We start from the raw sequence: 21,484 nt of genomic DNA, 5'->3' as shown, positions 1-21,484 counted from the left end.
TATCTGTAAACATCCGAGCAAAGGTCTAAAAAAAGCTCAGGCATATTTAGTCATCTTCAGAGTGGACGGGGAATATCCGCTTCTCTGAAGATTGATTCACTCGTCTGCTCCCTTTTATCTCCTTCAGTTCTGTCTGGTGGAAGCAATTATTTAACAAATTATCAGATTAAGCAGACTTCAAACTCTCATGAAGCAACACGAGAATATGGGGAAAGTCATAAAATACATTTCTATCAGGGTCCACAGATGGAATAACTTCTTCGCAGCAAGCATTGTAGTGGACACCATCCTCATCCTGTGCAAAGACCTGCACGGTGACTACGCCTCAGGTTCGTACCGCGTTGTCAAACTCAATCACAATGAGCTAGACCCCGCTTCATCCAGGGCCCTCCAGGGCCTCTTCCTTCAATTGCACCCTGACAGGGGTCACGACCCCGCAGACCTCAGCTCCTCTGAGTCCAACCTGCGGCCTCTGCTCCACAGCGCTCCTGCTTTATTTCAGCACAGCCGGCACAGAGGCATCTTTAATCCGATGATGCAATGACAAATTGCTACACAGAAAAAGGAATCACACCTGACCGCAGTCGCCATTTCAGACGATTCACAATCATAGTTTCTGTTTTGGGAAACTTCCGATGTGCTGACATTAGACGCTGAATTATAGCAACCTCTCTCACTTAATAAGAGTCACCATGGCAACAGTAAACACACTGGCAAATGAAGTCAGATTCAATTTAAAGCAAAAATCTGTAAATGAAATGAAATAAAACCACGATGCCTCCCTGTGTTTACAAATCCAAAACGGACACCTCACAAAGATCCAAACGCAGGTGAAAGACTTGTCTTTCAAAAACTTTAAACAAGCCGGGGCACCTTCTCCTTTAAATGGTGTGGTTACAACCAGAAACATACGCACAAAACATTACAACAAAACAGGAGTGTCATTTTTCTTCTGTGGGACTGTAAAAGTGCATCAAGCACTCTGCTTAGGTGCAAAGACAGGGTGACTATAGTCTACTCTTTTCATTACTCCACATCACCACATTAAAGAGGGAAACACTTCTTTCTGTACTATGTATTTATAATGTTCTGACCTGCAAAAAACTACTTACTCATCATGCAATAATATCTTACTTTTATGATTGTGGCATATGTATGTCTGTTCCTCTTAGACACATTGATCAGTCTGGATGAAACTCACTGTACAACCTGCCTATGGTACCAGGATTATCAACATGTTTATAGCTTTTGGGAATAATTATATCCTAATAATTTGTTTAGATTATGCACAGTAGCTGATCTATGATAAGTGTGCATTGTTTGTAAATACATTTTGCTCAATTTGTAGTGCAGTGGCACTTTGGGGCCACTGGAAAGTGCTGTCATCCATGTTTGTTAATAAGTGTTCATCAAACAGTGATAGTAATAGTGTCTGATTGATTACCTCGTCTTAAACGTATGTGTATATTATCATTTCTTTTGTGTTTCTGATGAATGGATGGACTATATACACTCATGTAGTGAAGATAAAAAGAATAGCAGTAAGTGAAACTTAACATACGTGTCTGTTTAAATACATGATTGAAGTGAACAAGTGCTGCAGGCCTCGTTAGTAACAATAAAGATATATACTTTTTATATATTTGTACTTTTAACTGACCTCTCTGGATGGTGATGCAGGATGTGGACTTGTAGAATGTTTTGATACTCTTATTTTAATTGGCTTTACACAAGTATTTTATTTTGAAAGATATTTGTGTTTTCCTACCTGACAGCTATCGATGGTCATGATTTACAAATATTTAAATGGTCATTAAGCTAAAAACTGAACTAGAATGGCAAAAGCCTGGCACAGCAAGGCAGTACATGAAGAATACTGAAAGCATTATGCGCCTGAAATGCTCATCCTTACTACCGACAGGTAAGATTAATATTGTGGTAGTCCTAGATTTCATTCAGCTGCCTCCACATTCAGTCTCTCTGACATGCCGACCTCAACTTGCAACAAATAAGAGATCTGGTTCCCGTGTTACTATGCAGAGCAGAACCAGCTCCCCCATCTTGGGCTTCCCAGCTGCAGCTGGTGGAGCTGGATCCATCCACTGGAGATATTTTAGAGACTCACTGGAGATGCAGCTAAATGACACTGAGGGCAGACATGATGGAGGGATGTTTAAAAAAAAACCAACGTACTTACATATAACACCTTTAAGTAAAGTTGAATACCTCATCCGCACGGCATATAACGATCGTTTCATGCATGTTAAATACATTTCTCACCCTTCACATATGTTAAAACAAAAATTAAAACACTAAAAGAGCAGTATCAGTTTAGCTTTGGATCTGAAATACTTACACATTTCATTTCTGTACTTACTTATGAACCCAAGACTACAAAACGCACATAATCACTGCACTATTTTTTTTTTACTCATGCATACATCGCTTATCTTTAAGGTGTCCCTTCACTCGGTTTTGAGTTCATCTACAGAGTGAATTTGAATGATGATCGCCTCAGTAATGCTTACACATCCACCAGCCAGAATCTCTGCAGGAAGAGGGATGGTATCATCCTGGTTGGTGAACTTGTCTCTGACAAAATCGTTCACCTGAAGAAAAGAAGAAAAAATAAAGGAAAGGAGACACAAAGAAGAAGAAGAAGAAGAAGAAGAAGAAGTCAGATGAGACACAATCGCAGTCTTGATGGCAGGGCATTAATATTAACTTGTGGTTGCAGTCACATCTTGATTGCAAAGTGTGTCTCTTCTTCTTTGCATGTTTTTTTCCATTCACAATGAATCGTTCAGAACAACTTTTTGAGCACTCTAAGCTACGCAGTGGAATGACTTGCCGTGAGTTTGATAGCTTTCTCCGGGGCAACGCCAATGAGCTGCGGGAGGAGACCTGCAAAATATTATTCATAGATACCATTAGAATACCTGACAGAGAGAGAGAGAAAGAGAGACAGTCTGGCTGGAAATGAATGCACTTTTTTTTTTGTATCTTTGCTGAATGAATACATCCACTGACAGCTAGAACAATATAAGCTGCGGGGTTCTTGTGCGTGTAAAACAAACCCATAAATATTTACAGATGGTGCCTGATACAGCTGATGCACCAGCATACAAAGGTCCCACTGAAATTGAACAAAAGTCCCCAAAAATATGACACGGCTGCTCCATATGGGATCAGCATCGCGGAGACTTGATCCTGCTGTTAGCGGGGAACAGAGAGAGCTGTGTGGTCACGTACAAGATCGAGGGGGGAGGCTGGGTGCTACAGTGGCGATAACTGCCATACTGTTTCACCGTCTGTCCTTCATCAGGCCAGATAAACTTCTGAAGGAGCTGCTGAGTGACTGCTGCTGGTGTGCAGCCAGAAAACAGCCGAGCGTGTCTGTCTCTGAGTCAATCACCCTCTTATCATGTGCAAGAGATGAGGAAGGAGGGCAGGGGGACGCAGATCAGAGCAACAAAGCGCTGCAGCGGTAGAGGCAGCAGTAGATGGCAGTCTTGACTTCCCTCATATGAAAGAAGTGTTGTATATCACAAGCCTTCAGTACCATTATCACCACTCAGGCAGAGGCAGATCAGACACCGCTGCTGCTGTTGCTACATGAATACTGCTGGTCATTCTCCTCGGGCAACTCTCCCAGGAGATAATGAAAACGTGACCCCTGGGTGTTGCTTTATTCACTGCTGAACAGGGAGGGCAAAGGTTTCTGGTATCAATTAGCGAACCATGCTCCCGATATTAGCGCGCTGGCGAATGTTGATGCTTTCCCATCAGATGGTTTGTTTTGCACGACACCCACATGTTGGCTTGCACAGAGATTTCAGGTCTTTTCATTTACTGAAAAAAATAAATCTGTAAATGATTACCTCTGTAAAAGCCGAAGAAGCCCTCGTAACGGAGCACTTTCTTTGCGCAGTCGAAGCTGTTCTTGTACATCAGCTCTCCTACAAAGGAGCCGGTGGAGCGCTGGTTCTGCATGCGCGTCTTCACCAGGTCAATAGGGTACACAGCCGTAGCGCCGGCAGCTACAAACATTAAAAAAAAATAAATAAATAAATAAAAAACACACAATGAACTAGTTTTGGGGGGGTTTCTGCTATTTTGGAAAGATTTTTTTTGAGCATCTAAACAATTCAGAAACCAAATTCACATTTTACTTGTGGCAAATGTGACAAAAAGAGCTGCAGTTTGTTTTCTGATTTGTGCAACTGGCAGACAAGAAAACCCAAACTGACAAAGAAACCCCCCCTTTTTTCAGTCTAGACAAGCTAGTAAATGTTTGATCTTTGTGCTTCTAACAATGAATTACTATTACTTTTTAATTTTTTTTTAACTCAATTAATAACCTGTTGATATTGGACAGCCCTTGGGAAGCCCTCTAATGCATACAAGCCATCACTTTATTTATCTAGAGTCCTACACAACTGAGATGTACAGCAATAATTCTGCAGCTACATTTGGGGATGGTTTACCACTTCAAAGAAATCATCATAAAGCTTAGAGTAGGAAGTCCTGCAAAGTGGACGACTGGGTGAAAAATACAAGATGAAATCAAGTTTAATGAGAAGGATTTGTGGAAAAGTAAGGAGAGAAGAGTGTTGAAGCTTTTATGTTCTCTGTTATTTCAAAAGAATGCACCTTCGAGCCTTTATTGTTATTGTAAATAACTGTTAAAAATCGCGGTTTGGCGGGTGTGAACTTTCTCAACTCCTGAAGGGAAGCTTGCCAGAAAAAGTTTGAGCAACACTGCACTAAACTGTTGTTATCAGTTACACTCGCCATGTCTTGTTTGGCATCAAGGCCTGCTGTAATGATGATTCCCAAACGTGCAAACAGAGAAAGCAGCACAGTGCGTGAGAAACAGCTCATTCCTGGTGGTTTCTCTGTATGCCTCATGACTTACAGTATATCTCTCTCTGACCTGGCCTGAATTGGCTTCTGCTGAATGATGACTGAAAACTCTTTGCGTATTTAAGGAGAACAAGTGCACACACACACATACAAAGGCCATGTTCCTATCTGAGGGGCAGTTATGTCAGAAGTTCCTTGTATCAGTTCCCCCCAGCGTAATTAGAGAGGGAGATTCCAGGGAGTGCGGTTCCGGAAGATTTGTGTCATTCCAAAGCTTCGACTCCAACGACAGCCTGGAGCCACGGTGGCACGGCAGCACAATGCCGGAGCCTCACATCACAGCCCTTCTCCCTGCAGGACAATGGTCGGCCCCGGGGCCTCGGCGCGGCAGCCAGCCGGCTAAGGTTACCGCTCGGGCGGGCCGGGGGCTCCGCCGCAGACATGTCACTCACCTCCAGCGATTGAGCCCAGAGAAAACCTGTAGGCAGACTCCGCAGCCTGGAGCCAGATGGGCCGAGACGTTTCGTGAGCGTGCTGTATAGGAGAAAAAGACACCAGCGGTCAAATGAATCTGGAGAAAGACAGGAGGGGGGATCAGACACTAAACATGAATCGGCTGGCTATTAAACTATAGCGAACCAGATACATTGTGGAAAGAAAAATGCTATAGAGTACTCAACGGCGGAGGAAGGCGATGGAATGCAGACATGTCACATAATGTCTGATTCATCATCAGCCTGTATTAAATGTCACAGACAGACTAGCTCTGGATACAGTAAATGACTGTGTGAACCTGCGGCTGAGTTTTCCACGCATGCGACATGTGGGAGGCTAAAAGCTAAAAAGGTCTTCTTTTATTTTTATAACAAAGCATAATTTCTCCCTTATCCACTTGATCTCAGGATTGGTGTTTGATGTTGAAAGCAAATGCCTTTGTTTACACTGGGAACTGATTAGCCTCACAACCCTTTTCCATGTCCAGATAAGAATCTACATGAATATTACACAGTCCGAGCGAGACATCGTCAAATGTGTGTGCAAGTCGATGTATTTAGCAACTTCTCCTGCCACCAGATGAGCAGGGAGTGGAGAAGATCTTTTTTTTTTCCCTCTTCCCAGATGCTTCCACCCAGAGTTGCATGCTAACAAGATCGAGGTCTTGATCAAAGGGTTTAAACAATTAGCCTACTTCCACAGAAGGGCAAGGCTGAGAATTGCAGCATCCCCCCCAAAGGAATCAAATTCCAGACCTCTGAGCACGAGTCCCAGGAGTGGCCTGAAAGCTCTGACCACAGCCTGATATAGAGCCGTGTTATCCGGTGGAGGCAGGAACTATTTTGTTCTCCCACATCCACCTTGACTCCCACTCCCCTCCTGCCATTAGCAGACTTTGCTAAAGGCTCCTAAAACTTCTCAAGCCCCACACTGATAAAAGCCTCTTATTAGCGTCTCAGATGTGTGATTGCAGCTGATGTGTATGTACAGCCATACTGAATAAAATAGGCAGTGCCTTTCATGGAGAGGCGCAACGCAACAATCCATGATTCTCCTCTTTGACTATAATTGGAGTACTTTTATCTGGGAGTTAAAGAAATGCACTTCACAAGGGAAGAAAAACATGGGCACTCTGCTAATTCAGCGACTGAACAGTCTTCCTTTTTCTCGCTTCTTTCTGAGAAGGAAGCAGGGCGAAGAAGTGGGAAAGGCTTTGATGAAAGGCAGGAGGATGTGAGGTGTATTAGAGGAGTCACTCAGGCTACCTGTCTGTGGCTCTCTGCTAGGTGGTATGGCATGTCTCCTTCCTCCAGCGGGGCAACTCTCTCGATATCTGCGTGGTTCAGCCGCCTTGAGGGGGAGAGAGAAAGGGATTTAGTCCAGGAAAAAGCAGAAAGCCGTGCATCTACTCTGAGCGGCAGCCAGTGATGTAACATTTTCCACAGACCTTTTACTGCCATATAACTTAAAGTTCCTGCTACTCGAGCTTATACACACAACAGACAAACAAAGCTGGAAGGGGCCCAATGAGTAAATGAAAGTGTTTTGTTACTAAATGCTGGAGATCCAAGTATCCCCCGCTGGTCTGATGCATCATAAAGACTGCATTCATGTTTTATGTGTGTCTTGTTAATCAGCCACTGGAGCAACCATTGTTAAACAGAATGAGCAATAACTTTATCTTTACGACCAATAAACAGATGTTTATAACATATTCATTCCATTCGTGTCGGCTTAGAATAAAAACACGAGCTTGTGTAAATGTAAATTTGAGGGAATAGCAGGAGAAGCTACCTGGGCGACTGCATTAATGACAGTGGAAAAGAACATTTCTGCACTTCTTTGGACTCCACCTCGAGTTTGGTTCGTTCCATTTCATGTATTCCTCACATATATGCAGGTCGGACTTTGGCAATTTAGGAAAGCATTAGTCTGCTAGAAATCCAAACTACATTTAAAAAAATTACACAGTCAAAAACCACCCAAGTTAATCCAGGAGCTGGAATAATTATTTCCCCATTTATACACATAAACACTACAGAAAAAAAATAAAATATTAAGGAAGTTTGTCCAAGTTTCTTTTTGTACCCTTTTAATGAGAACATATTCATAATTTAGTTACAAATTTAAATGCCGCACTATGTACAAGAGCACTTTTTCAGCTTGTCCAACATGAACAGGTACAAATAAAAGAAACATTGTATATTACAGTACAAATATTCACTATTAGACATCTGTTTATTAGCATGTGTACTACTTTTTCAGTAAATCTTCATGAATAATTATAAAACACTTATTAATGCTTCATATACATGAAAACATTCTTCAATTTGTAGGTCATTAACTAAAGGTTTTCCATCAATATCCTCCTAGTGTTTTTCTTTATAATGCATGTTTTACTCAGGAGTCGGGACGGTCATTCTTCTTTAATAACACTTATTAAATACAGTCAAATGCAGTGGTTGCTGTTATAATAACGTCCCCCCACAGACCTGAGAACCGGGTCATTGCACTGTAATGTGTTCAGTATGGAACTGGACCAGGTTACCATTTACTCTTTCCCATTAGATTCACTTCACCATTTATCAGTTATGGTTAGTAAACTGTCTCAACTGCTTATCTATAAATATAAGCTTTTAATTTCAACCACTCCTTCCATTATGTTTAGCTAACTAGTTTTTTCTTAATATGCTCATGTTTGCTCAATAAATTCAACCTAATTACACCTTTAGTCAAGAATTTCCTAGTTTTTAAATCTAAATTTTCGATAGGTCTTTCCTTTGATTATCTATTATGCAGTGAGCGGACAACACTTTTAGTGGGGTGTACAACTTTTTTCCCTACGTACTTGTTTATTTACCGATTTTTATCATTTACGCAATCCTGTTTTTATTTAAAAATAACTTTTCTGCACAAACCTATGGAAGCTTCCATACAAACCTGTCCAGGTCAATCAGTTCTTTAATTAACTGTATTTTCTTGCTTTTTTTGTAGTTGTTTTTTTTTAAATGAGTTGAGCCTTTAGTTACTGTGAAAGTACTACTAGCGCTATTATTTGAGCATCACTGGTGTAACGTAATACAACTAAACTAGGGTTCATATTTTTTTTTAATAAATCTATATTAAGTGAACTTATAAAGCAGTTGAGTTATTGAGAGGTAATCTCTTAATGGCCTGCTAATTGCAAAATGTTTGAAATACAGATTTCACATAAGCATGGAAATAAGCTAATGGTAAATACAAGCACCTTATTATAAACTGTTGTCCAGTAAAGTCTTGTTACTCTTTAGTGTAAACGTGTTGTAGCCTGAAATATGTTCACTGACCAATAAACCAACTCCACAGGTGACAACAGAATAACTGGAGATCTTACCCAGAGTGAGAGTGGAGACCAACGAGCTGATACAGGATGTCAATTTCCATCGGAGTGATTTGACCAAACTTATTTGCAGCATGAACAAACTCCTCTACAATTTAACAAAGACAGGAGACGATGCAGTCACACAAACTGGATTTCAAACATCAGACATGAGGCCGAGAGGATAAAAACATTAGTTATTTTCTACTGGAGGTTTGTGTTATATAGTATTTGCAAATAATGGTCCTTGTATTTTTTTCTTTATGTGGCTCTTTGTTGCAGAAAATTTTTTAAAACCATTAAAACCAGTCCTGTGTGTGCTTTACTTCTTCCTCGACTACCACTAACTGAACCACTCTCAGCAGCACCCTGCACGGCTCTGCTATATGGGATTTATATTCACTTCTTTACTGCTGCCTGCTGAGAAATTCCATTGCCATCAGGTGGTCGTTCTAAAAGGAAACCTAATGGTAGTTGTTGAGAGAGGGGAAAGAGTTTGTTATTCACTTCCTCCACACCTTTAGTTACAAGTATGCTCGAGGTGTACAATGATATACTTTTCGGTGAAGGACAGCAGACATGCAAGTGCTCGCTTTAAACTTAATGATATTTGACATGCTCGGCAACAAATAACAATAATTATTTGCAAATACTGTTTGCTCAAAGTCTTTTCTACAAGGCGAAATACCAATGAAGAGGAAGCAGAAGTCTAAAGTTTGCATCTGAATGGGAAACACAACTGGGAACAAATGTGACTGACAGAACGACTATCAGTTACTCAGGTATACATGTGTGGGGAGGGGAGGGGATGATCTGATTACCAGATTGAAAATGTTCATTTACCTTAGTAATTTAGTGCTACAGTAAATGTTTCCTGAGTGTTCACTCACACCACTCTGTCAAGAAAGTTAAAATATGATCGAACATCTCACATCACATTTACGATGCAGACGTGATTATTTCGGGAGACGCTCGGCAGTACCTTTGGTGACGAGAGTGTCTTTGTGCGTGCCCGCCACCGTGCTGTAAATCTTGCGGATCAGCTCCATGTTGTTGAGGAGAGCATTGAAGGCATTGAAGTAGGAGAAGCTCACCATGTGGGAGGTGCTCCCTCCCGCAGCCTACAGCAAGACCAAAAGCCTGTCAGACCTACTGGATAGGAGGGACTACAGATGGATCTTATTATGTTCCTTCAAATCTTCCTTAACCAGCTAAATGACAGCAGCTCAGTAAGACATAAATCACTAACACAGATGCTAACTGTGAATTCTTGTGTCACTGTTTAAAAAAGGAAAATGTAATAACTCAACTGAAACCAGATTCTCCTCGACAAACGGAGTCAGCATGTGGTGCCTGATGGTGGCCATGATGTCACTGAAGTCCAAGGCAGTGATGGTGCCGCTTTTGCTCTTGTCTTTTTGTGCAAATGCCTGGCGGGCGTGCTCAAGCTGCAGCTCCTGTAGCACACACAGACACACAAGGTTAAGATGCTAAAAAGGAAAAAAAAAAAAAGCAGAGTGCGTTCCCAGAACCTTGGAAGAAGAAAGTACAATAATATCAGTGTTAAACAGATGTGAAAGTCATGAGATGTGACCGTGTTAGACAGATTTTCTTTTTTGTTAATAGCAGTCGTTTCTCCAGAGACTAATGAAAACCACGTCCCGGGTAGTCTGATCCCGCATTCGAGCTGAGCGGCTGCCGAGGCGGCTGGCAGGTGTGTCCGCAACAAGATGATTCAATATGACAACCGTGCAATCAGAAGGGGATGCAGGGGAGGCTGACCCCGGGTCAGTGTCTGCTGTCAAAGCTCATCGCGTATAACCAGAGGACTGTGGAGGAACTCCAACACCGAGGTGCTTCTTCATCCTCATATTCTTGCTCTGATAACCTAATCAGTGGATTTATTCTCACAATGTTTGCTGATTAGAATGCTCAAAACTGGTCATGATACTCATTACACAGACATGTACTTTTTTTAGACTTACAAACACTCTGTGAACTCACTGAAGTTTCACATTCCTGTGAAAGAGCCCTAACTTTCAATAACAATCGGATCTACTTGCATCAATTTCAAGTAACGCTTAGAAGAAATGTAATGTGCTCGGACATGACAGAAAACAAGACAATAAAAATGATACATATAGATGAAATTCCGCACGCAGAGGAGTGTTTGGTGTAGTGGTGGGAAGCTCCAGTCAAGTATGATAAACCACAAAGCGCTCTGAGAGATCCCACACTGAAGTGGAGACAGAGTGCAGCCTGCATAACTCTTGGACCACCCAGCTTCTGCCTCAGACCACAGCCCTCGACTCTGAACCAGGTCGCTGCACTAGCCCCGCTCCCGCTTTTTCTTTTTGACAACACACACACACACACACACCGGGCAATAATCAATCAAGAAAAATAGCAATTTTTGGGCATTGTTTGACAGTTTAACAGTGAAGCGAAGTTAGGAAGGAGAGAGAAAGCAAGGGAGGACACATAGCAAAGGGCTGCAGACTGGATTGAAACCTGGGCCACTGCATGTCAGCTGCAACTGAATGGGCGCCTGCTCAACAAGTGGGCTAAACTGATGCCCAACTTTAACTGTCTTAATGGCACAACAGGCTCCCTCAAACCCCCAGAACTACTGATTACACTCCCCTCCCTTTTAGTTATGCCAACTATATGCATGGCATATAGTCCAATTTGACCCCAAGTGGGATGAAATCCCCACAGGAGAAACGACTTCATGTTTTCTGATGCTATTGAAGCACTTTTGGCTGCTTTTCTGTACAAACTGTTTACTTTAAATACAGAAGATACTAAATTAACCTCCTAAGACCCGAACTCTTCCACGGCATGCATTTTTAATTTCTCTTTGATATTTGGTCACATTGGGGCCCAATTACCAGATTTTTTTTTTTAACCTTATTTTTGTTTTTAAGAAAAATAAGAGCCACATATGAGGATATTCGTTTAAAGTTTTGATAGAACAGCAGCAGTATAATGTCCTCGTAAGTGGATATCAGGCCCATGTAGAGCAAAATTGAGTATTTCGGTCTAAATAACCCAAAATGTGATGTCCACATATGTGGACGACAGGTCCTAGGAGGTTAATCAGATTTAGATGAGAAAGTTGGATTATGTTCATTAAGTATTATCTTTAAAGACTTTTGCACTTATTTAGAGGGGACATGTTCTTAAATTAAAAAAAAAAGTCATGAAAAGAGCGTGAGATGTATATTTTACACTTTTTGGAATAGTGACGTTGTTGTGTGTTTTTTAAAAACCTTTTGATAGATACTACTTTTTAGACTAAGCAAAAGAAAAGTGGCTCCTCTGAACACAGATGTACACATGTAGATAGTGCAGGGGTCACTTCTGTTTCACTGGAAGATGCATCAACGCGGCCGCCATGTTTGACAGGGAATGCAGTTTTCCATAATATATATTGTATATATGTCTACAGAGGTCACAGGTCATCATTAGTTTTCAACTTTGTTTCAGTCCACCATTCCATATTTATAATATTATTGTTATAATATTAATAATATTATTTGTTTCCATAACAAAATACTGGCAATACTGGTTTCCATCCATTCATCCAAAGTTGACTAAGCATCAATTGCTTAGTCAACTTTGAGTCACATGGGGGCTGAAGCCTATCCTAGACGATATCTCATGTGATCCTGGGAGAAATCGCGCGCTTGCACTTTCACATCTACAGCCAATAAACAATTCGCCTAACGTGCATGTTTTTGGACTGGAAGTCAAAGCCAGATTACCCAGAGAGAACCCACACAGTCACAGGGAGAACGTGCAAAGCCAGGCAGCAGGTTCAAACCCCAAACCTTCTTGGTGTGAGATGAGAAACTACCACCCACTGCTCCACCATACTGCTTAACTTTTGGCAGGAATTTAACCAATCTGCTTGTCAGTAATATTCTGCCAAAAAAAGTTTGTGAAAATTAAAAATTGATCTAACAAATCTCGTCATTACAAAGACAGAACTGTGAACGTCAGACATGTAATGAAAGCTGCAGAAGAACACCAACAGAGTTAGAGCCAATTTAAATGACAGAAGGTAGTATTAAGTCAGCCTAAAAAGAAGGACCAGTCTACCAACTGAGATATGAAATGAACCACCCCACCGCCCCACCCCTCTGAGCAAGATGGCAGTAGAGGAGATACAAATTTCACAAGCCTAGATGCAGCTTCTGTTATCTGGCTTCTGTAGACGTAACATACACAGCACAGATTAAACAAATGAACTTATTTCCAAAATGTAAAATCATTCCTTTAATTTTAAAAATGGACCGATGCTCATCTGTGAAATTTAGCTCATTCCTTTAACACGCTGCACATCAGTTTTGACATAAAGCGCCAAGATAAAAATACATACCTGCAGAAATTGGGTGAACTCTGTGTAGCTGAGGTTCTTGTTCCTTTCATGGCCAAAGTGTAGCCTGATGAACTCACAGTCCCAGTTAAAGGGAATGTGGTGATGGACTGTAGTCTGGCTGAAGATGTCACGTACATTCTCTGGAAGAGAGAGGCCCGAGTGAGCAGTAACAAAAGACAGAAGGAAAAACCTGCAAGATGAAGCTGTAATGTCCATCTCGCGTGCTCATTCCCTTTGCAGAGAACCCAGTTAAAGGAGATGAAAGAGTCAGTTTGGATGGCGAATCTGAAGAGGCTGTTACATTTTGAGGGTCGTGAGTCCTTCCAGGAAATTTTCTGTATAAGCTCTACTCTCAATTCCAGCTGCCTTTATGGAGGCCTATTGCTCAGAAAGAGCACGACAGCAGCTTCTTTGTAAGACTCTCTCGGTTTATGACAGACTAGATTCATGTCGAATGGAGCTGGGTATAATGTGATGTTTCACACAGCTCATTGCAGCACTGCCCAGAGACGAGACCTTAAAAAGGTCTCACTGCTAGCATATTTAATACTCTAAAGAAGAAGCCCCCAAAAGCTCCGATACTCCCATATTTATTGACTATACATGCTTACACACAAAAAAAGAACTTCTACAGTGTTTAATCATCCCCACCCCAGTAGTTTCTTAGTGTTTTTCATCATTATGTCATCAATGTTTTCTTTCAACAAGAAGCACTTTAAATTCCTTTTAATTATCTACATCAGGTCTACATCTTAAGTCAGACGTAGGTATAATAACATTATCCAGTTTAAATTATCCTCTGTGCTGAAACACTGACATTAACTACCATGCACATACCAAATGAGATGTTCCCTGTACCAGTCTTGTCAAACAGCTGAAAGGCAACTATGAACAGGGCATCGGGGGCACATAGAACTGCCTCAAAGGCCAGAAACTCCTGGAAAGAGATCAGTCTGTTTGGAGAAGAAAGAAAAAAATGAATGATGAAACATATATGGATCTTCAATATCAGTGTCCAGGACACGGACTGACGTTGAGGACAAGGCACAAAAAGCATTAAAGGTATACGTTTTATAGCCAAGCTTCAGTTTTCATTCTTAGCAACAACACAAACTAGCCAATGAAATAATGTTACTAACACTGGTTATACATTGATATATATACACGCATGTATATATATCAATCTATCTATCTATCTATCTATCTATCTATCTATCTATCTATCTATCTATCCATCCTTTATTTATCAGTGAAGAAAAGAAAACGTTTGACAGGTTGTTGATGTACTAAAATAAATATCTGTTTATAGCAAAAAACAAAAACAAAAGATAAAAGATCTAAGCATAACAAACTCTTCATGGCAACCTTCATCGCACGACTTGTTCTTACTCACCCATCCTTGGTGGTGTCAGCCACTCCGGCTATCAGCTCCACAGTTTTGGGATTGTGTTGAGGCTGTGTATGCAGACCCAGGTAATGCTGCACAAAGTCCTTGGGGGTCATGTAATGCTCTCCATCCTGCACCACGTTGGCATACTGCAAAGAAGAAACAGACAAGCTATAAACAAGACTCAGTGTGGATCCATATGTGCATTTAATCGGAGAACCAGTAAGGCTGAAATTTTACTGTGTGCATAAAAAGAGGAAGATGTGGACATATCCCTTGTCTCTGTAACAATACGATGCATCCCGCTTCCTTTAACAGCATAAAGGAATCTAAGTTTATCGGCCCTATAGAGCATTTTAAGCATATATATAAAGCTTTGCCATAATGACAGGCAGCATTGAAAAAGCATCTCTGAGCTTTGTCATCTCTTGACTTCATTCTAACCATGAATCTCATTCTCGTACAAAAGACATGTTGCTACACACATAACAGACAATGATGCATGCCGTGCCACTGAAATTGCAAAGAAAAAAAAAGAAAAAGAAAAAAAGAAGTGTTATTGTGTGAGAGGAACACTGTATTACAATGATTTACCCCTTACTCATTCAGAGCAACGCTGCTGACAGCCCCTCTCTTTTTCAGGAACACCCTGTTCCCACTCACACACTTGCACACATTCAAACCTGGAAGCTGCAGTACAATCTGCTGGCCGCTGAGCAGCTCCAGTGGCCTCCGTGTGAGAGGTTCAAGGCCTTTCTCAGGGGCTCCTCAGGGATGGGAAAATGTTTGTTTTACTCATCTCACCAGTGAGGGACTTGAACAGGCCCGCTTATCCAAAGTCTTAAGTTAGCAGGATACATTTTTCTATGATGTTCTATGTTGTTTTATCCTGTACAGTGGTGTGAAACGTGCTGTGCCACAGTATACTATGTAGAGATTTATTTGAGCGTGAACATCTATGGATGCCTTGTGTTTTGGGGGTATATGGTGTTACAGGGCTAAACACAAGTCTAATGAGGACGGTTGCTTTGGTATTCCGGTCTCGAGGTAATACTACTGGGGAGCCGATGTGAGAGGCCTTGCTTGTTGGAAGTAATAAAGATATGTCCCACTGTGGGTACTCCGTGAGACCTCAGCTGTTAAAAAGATACCCCTTTCCTATCTGTTGTTCTTCAGTTTTGCAGTCAGAGACAAATTAGCTCAACAAAACGTTGTTTAAAGTCCCCACAAATACCAACTCAGACAAAAGTAGCCTACAAGGCTTCTAGTATCTCCTTACATGCCCCAGTATGGCATAACCATCCTTTTAAACCTAGTCAGCTGAATGGGGCATGTTCAGCCTGGAGAGCAAAAGATACTGCAACTCTGACAGTTTGCATCCTTCCAAATTTACATTATTTTTTCATTACCTTCAAATTAGACACACTTAATGTCTAAGTTTGGGCAGCAGTTTGTTAACAGAGTTTTGGGAAGAAGCAATATCCCTTATTCATAGGTGTTCCAACACCACATGGTAGTTTGATTTAGTACAAGGTGATGCATAGCCTGTATTACTCCAAAACCAAAGTGAACCTCATCTTTCCATCAGTATCCTCTCCATGCAACAGTGCCTCTCACCAACTTTCTCCAGAGAAACGACAACTCGGACGCTCCATAGAAATTCCAGAGCTTCCACCTGACATGCAGATTGAAACTCTAGGAATGATGACTGGCAAGAACCTATAGCGGCAAAGATTGAAAAACTGTCCAACATTTTAAAAATAAAAAAAATTAAGTGGTGTAAATCCTTGCTGTTTCATGATATGCAATTCTAACCTCCAAATCTACTTGCAGTTAATAAAATGCATATAACAGAGCCTTGTGTTGCAAATGTGTTTTACTCCACTCTGCTGACGCAAAGCATGCAATACAGTGCCGTGCTGAACGGGAGATCTGGGTCACGCTCTAAGACATAAGGTCATTTTTAGAGCCCGGGTTGGTTTTCAAGTTGGAGCAGAGATAGCTCTGGGAACACAAGCACCACATGAACTGGCAACAGAAAGGCCACACTCATGGGCCCGAGCCAAGCTCAGACAGAGAGAGTACGACATGAACCCAGCTGAGAGTGTGGGAGGAGACCCCCACGCCAAGTGTTTTCAGGACAATTCAACGCAGTCTGCTGAATTAATCTTTTTAAGTGAAAATATTAATTCCGAGCAATTTATTGCCACATTTCTCCATCACATGATTGTGCATCTATTCACCCGCGCAGTAGGCCTCAAGTAGTTCTTAATCAAATTATACAGGCAGTCAGAATGAGCTTCCACTAATTAACTCTTCCACCTGAATATGCAACACAAATTACACAGCCCTGTTCTAGCAGAGTGAAGAGATGTTCAGGGACCATAAGGTGACTTAAGAAGTTGACACTCCAAACAAGACCTGGTGGGGGTAAACAAACTAACACCCTAATGCTGGGAATTGGTTGTCTCGGAAGAACGAAGAGGAATTCTTTAAGTTTTAAAGATAAAAAAATAAAATAAAAAGCACACACACTCTGCACATGCAGAAAGTTAAAGCCAAGGACGAATCTCTGTAGTAGCTGATCCATAATTAGTCAGAGTATTTATGTGACCTTTACAGAGCTACGTGTCCCTGTGGACGCCACACAAACTACTCACTCACTGCACCAGTAGGCTTTTAATGTATTTGTTTGATTTCATATGAGTTAGTATTAGAAACAGTTTTAATCCTGGAGCAAGCCTTACCTTCAGAAAAACAGTCTTCAAGTCTTGGGGGTCTGCCCTTTTGGTTGCTTGCACCTGTAACACACAAGTTGGAATTTGTTATGAAAAGCAGTTGAAAAACTGACCATACCACGTTAATGCCTGTAGTTTTTGGAGCTCCAGCAGGCAACTCTACCATCAATAAAGCTGAAGTTCAGTCTGTCACAGTTTAGCTTTGATTTTTCCCCCCTTTTTACGCATCGATCGCAGGCTACTAACAGCAACAGCCTGGCACTGCATATGGAAGTAGCCGTGCTGCGATCCTTTCAGACAGCAAAATCCCATCAAATCTCCCAGAATCAGAAAAAAGCAGCAGAGAAAAAGAAATTACAGCTGTCTCTGCGAGGCCGGGAGAGATACGCCTGTGTAAAGATGTAGAGCTTAAATAAAAGGGGGGGAGGACACCGCTGCGTTTCAGACTGAGGATTTGAACCCAAGCGTCCGCGCAGACGAGCCGTCCTCGGCATCCGACAGCGCAAAGCTCGCGGCCGTTTTATTGCCTTTAAAAATTATTATCTGATAAGAAATATTGACGGAGTCACCTTGACCGCCATGCTGGATGTGACGTCAGCCGCAGTGGACTAGCGCAGGCGCTGGGCATCGGGATGACAGCGGAGGTCCGAGACAGCGCACTATTTTTAGCCAGATTGTTGTCCTTGCTGTGAACAAGGCGCAGCTGAGATGGACGCTCCGGACAGAGACACTTGGTCAGCAGATGTGTTACAGCATTTCCGGTCTGCACGGGGTCAAGTGAGGACACGCTGTACTGTGTGGTAGCCCTGCTCATAACAAACAGCAGGACAGAGAGGTGAAAAGAACAAATGTGGATAAAGTCTCTAAACCGGGAGAGAATATCTTAATTTTTAAAAAATGCGTTATTTATTTAATTATATCGTGAAAAATCATATCGTGAAATGAAAAATGCCCATAAGAATTTTCCACAGTTCATATTCTTATAATAGTCTACTCGGTTTAGGATAATATAAAATAAAGAGAGAGAATCATTTTGGCGAAAGTGATCATATATGCTTAAAACCTCCACGTAAAAATACAGTTTCAGACATCAACTATCATATTTGTGTGTAGCCATGGTAAAATAAATAAAAATAAATAAAAATTACACCCCACGTCAATTCTAAGGTTTTATATGTCAGGACAATAAAACATATTCAAAGCCAGGACTTACATTTAAGTAAATGTATCCTTATCAGTCTCTCACATCACTGAAGAACATTGCTTCAGTTCACTGTTTTTATGCACAGCTCTCTTAGATCCCACCACAGCTTTTCAGTCAGGTTGGGATCTGGTATCTGGGCCATTGCAGCACTATGACTCTTTTTCAGTCATTCTGTTGTAAATTTTCTACTTTGACCATTGGATCGTTGTCCTGGTGGATGATCCAGTTTTGTCCGAGCTTTACCTGCCAAACACGTAGCCTCGCCTTTGACCCTAGAATACTTTAGTGCACATAGGTGGTCTCAGTGACTGCTCTATAGGTCCTCTGGCTGCAAAATAAGCCCAAATCGTCACTCCTCCATTGTGCTTGACAGTACGAGGTGTCAGTAGGCTATGTTTGGTTTGTGACAAACATGGTGCTCTGCATTATTAACATCTTGTCTTTGGTCTTGTCTGTCCAAAAGACATTTTACCAGAAGTTTTTCAGATGCACCTTTCCAAACCTAAGCTGTGCTGGCATGTTCTTTTTTGGGAAAACCCACCAACCCTTCCAAACAAGCCATACTCAAGGCATATTACGCTGTAAAATAAAGACCCTGTCGTATTAGAGAGAAAACTCCAACAATGACATGATTGCCTGTGAACTTGAATTAAATGACAGTGGGAAGGAAAAACACCCTTTTAACAGGAAGAAACATCTGGCAAAACAAGGTTCAGGGATGGGCAGCCATCTGCCTGGGGGTGAGGAGATATTGGTGGAACCACATCAAAAGTCACCAGCAGAAACTAATGAAACCACATTTCACTTATTGTTGGTTCTTCTTCAGTTCCAACAACATTTAATACATCCTGAACTGTCATCGATGGTCGGCCAACAGTTGCGTATAGCCTAGCTCATTGGGACTCTCAGGGTAAAACATCTGGCAAACATGTTTCACTGTAACATGAATCATTTTAGCAGCTCTGGTTAGGCTGCCTCCTCCAGCTCCCTCACAGATAAGAGAGCTGGTAGCTATAGTTGGGTTTGAGGTCCTGCTTTGGACTCGACTTGGAATCAGACAAAAATGGGGGTTCAGAAAGGTGGTTCTTCACAGGTTTATAGGTTGACTAGGTTTTGTTTTTCTATAATGTTACTCAGTATAACAGTGATTTTTTAAAGTGCAGTCTTTAGCTGTAATTGTGTGTCTTTATCTTTGTTGTGGTGCTGTTATAATTCTTCTTCTGGATGGCTCCCTTAGGGGTCACCAAAACAGGTAATCTGATCATCTATCACACCAACCCTCTACACGTCCTCCTTTACTACATCCATAAACCTTCTCCATGGTCTTCCATTTGTACTACTTTAACTGATCCCTTTAATTTGAATGTATTTATCCATTTCATAATGATAATGTGTCAGTCCTGGTGCTTGAGGCTTGGAAGGACCTGAGACTACCACAACCAGGTTGACTGAGAACCTATACATACACAAGAAGCCCTTTTCTTTCAGCGTCTTGTTTTTCTGGTTTTAAGGTCTATGATAAGGTTTATTTAGTTTTGAAAAAGTTTTTTCCACATAAAGGACTGGTGGATCTCTGTGTGCAACAGGGAAATGCAGTTAAATGCAACATTTCCCTTCAGTTACTGATGCATTATTTTATCCAAGTGTCATGGCCTTGAAAGGCAATGGCAGTTTGCAGTCCCTGAAGCAGAACCTGAGACTTGACAGTTTATAGTTCTACAGTTTTATTTGCATTTAATTAGGAGTGACAAGTGAAACGTGTAGGGGATTGGTGGGACTGGAGAGAGAATTAGTCCAGGCCACAATGTGAGTCATCGATTGCTTAATAGTGCAGATCAGTATTCTTACTTGGAAGAAGGAAGGAGAACACAAAGGGGGAGCTACTGGTCAGGTTTCTGTGGGAGTTCAGCACCACTGGAGGGCGAACAAGCAGGCGAGTCAGAGAGGTGAGTGTTTGGCCAGAATCTTCCAGATGAAATAGACCAGTTTTGTGGAAACAGGTAAGTGTATCTTGGAGGGACTGTGCTTTTAAGTTGTACAAGAACGACTGGAAAACAAGACAGTAAGGATGTAATCACTGCGTAAACTCAGCGGGGCACTAAAACCATGAAGGAGCCTGATTACCGCTCTACAATAAACAGCAATTTGGCAGAGATGGAATACTGGAGCTGGTTCTTAAATTCAGTTAGATGATGAGTCTGATACAGCAGGCACAGGAGACCCCACCTGCAGGTGAATCCCAGGCATGTCCAGACCACCCATAAACTGAAGAGCAGTGTTAGAACAGAGGAAAACTACTGACGAGTGTAGGTCGCACCCAAGTCTCTGAGTATTATCTGATATAAGTTAACATAGTTTAGTCAGTGTTCCTATTATTTTGTGCTTAATCATAGTTATAACATATCAATAAATGCCAGGGTTCAAACTAATAACCTTACAGCTTGGCCATATCATTTTATTATCTGAGCTACTTTTGCTAACCACTGCCATGCCACTAACGCAGCCAATTCAAATGCAAACTATTGAATACGGTAGTAAATGTCTACAAGAGGAATTCCTGCACAAAACCTTTTTAATACTGCAATGTTATATTTCCTAACTTCCTCCACAGCGAGGACTTCTCCAAAAAAAGGGGGGGGAAAGTCCAAATGACTGTAGTTTGAGGTTCAGAGATCAAGCAGCATGCATTGCCTCCATGCAGACACAATTTGTTACCTAAGGATTGTAAAAGGTATAGTATTGTTCAGGGAAAAGGATAATCTAGTGCTGATAGTGTGGTAGAGGTAAAATTACAGTGGCTTAAACATGACTGGGTAGGTCATTCATTGGTGCACCTGCAGGACAGAATAGCTTAGGCTGGGATGATAGCACAACATTACCTGGGCTCAGAGGGATGTTCAAAATTGCACTTTCCCCTAGAGAGTAAATTTCTGTTTATTTCATTGAGATATCACAGTAGTCTAACCTAACCACTTTCTTTATTCTCACCAACTTCACTGTCCAAATATGTTGGACTTTTATCCAAAATGTGCTGTTTTCCCCACATTTGTAT

The 21,484-nt window shown here is 41.5% G+C and overlaps 1 protein-coding gene across 2 annotated transcripts in view; it reads right to left on the bottom strand.

Annotated features, from left to right (window-relative positions):
• Positions 1-17,973, bottom strand: part of LOC113008502 (calcium-binding mitochondrial carrier protein Aralar1-like) — a 22,360-nt gene extending 4,387 nt beyond the window's left edge. Inside the window, exons 1-13 of one of the 2 annotated variants that reach the window (XM_026145961.1) lie at positions 17,798-17,973; positions 17,238-17,291; positions 14,497-14,639; positions 13,941-14,056; positions 13,104-13,243; positions 10,030-10,176; positions 9,702-9,840; positions 8,735-8,828; positions 6,627-6,711; positions 5,319-5,400; positions 3,882-4,040; positions 2,852-2,904; positions 2,529-2,609 (exon numbers count right to left, since the gene is read on the bottom strand). In XM_026145961.1, the coding sequence (XP_026001746.1) occupies positions 2,529-2,609; positions 2,852-2,904; positions 3,882-4,040; positions 5,319-5,400; positions 6,627-6,711; positions 8,735-8,828; positions 9,702-9,840; positions 10,030-10,176; positions 13,104-13,243; positions 13,941-14,056; positions 14,497-14,639; positions 17,238-17,291; positions 17,798-17,809 (1,305 nt within the window). In that variant the 5' untranslated portion in view covers positions 17,810-17,973. The other variant, XM_026145962.1, reaches the window with a different exon arrangement.
• Positions 17,974-21,484: the final 3,511 nt, after the last annotated feature.

Source organism: Astatotilapia calliptera, chromosome 16 (assembly GCF_900246225.1).
Source record: "Astatotilapia calliptera chromosome 16, fAstCal1.2, whole genome shotgun sequence".
NCBI lineage: Eukaryota > Metazoa > Chordata > Actinopteri > Cichliformes > Cichlidae > Astatotilapia > Astatotilapia calliptera.
This window is presented reverse-complemented; position numbering and strand designations above follow the sequence as displayed.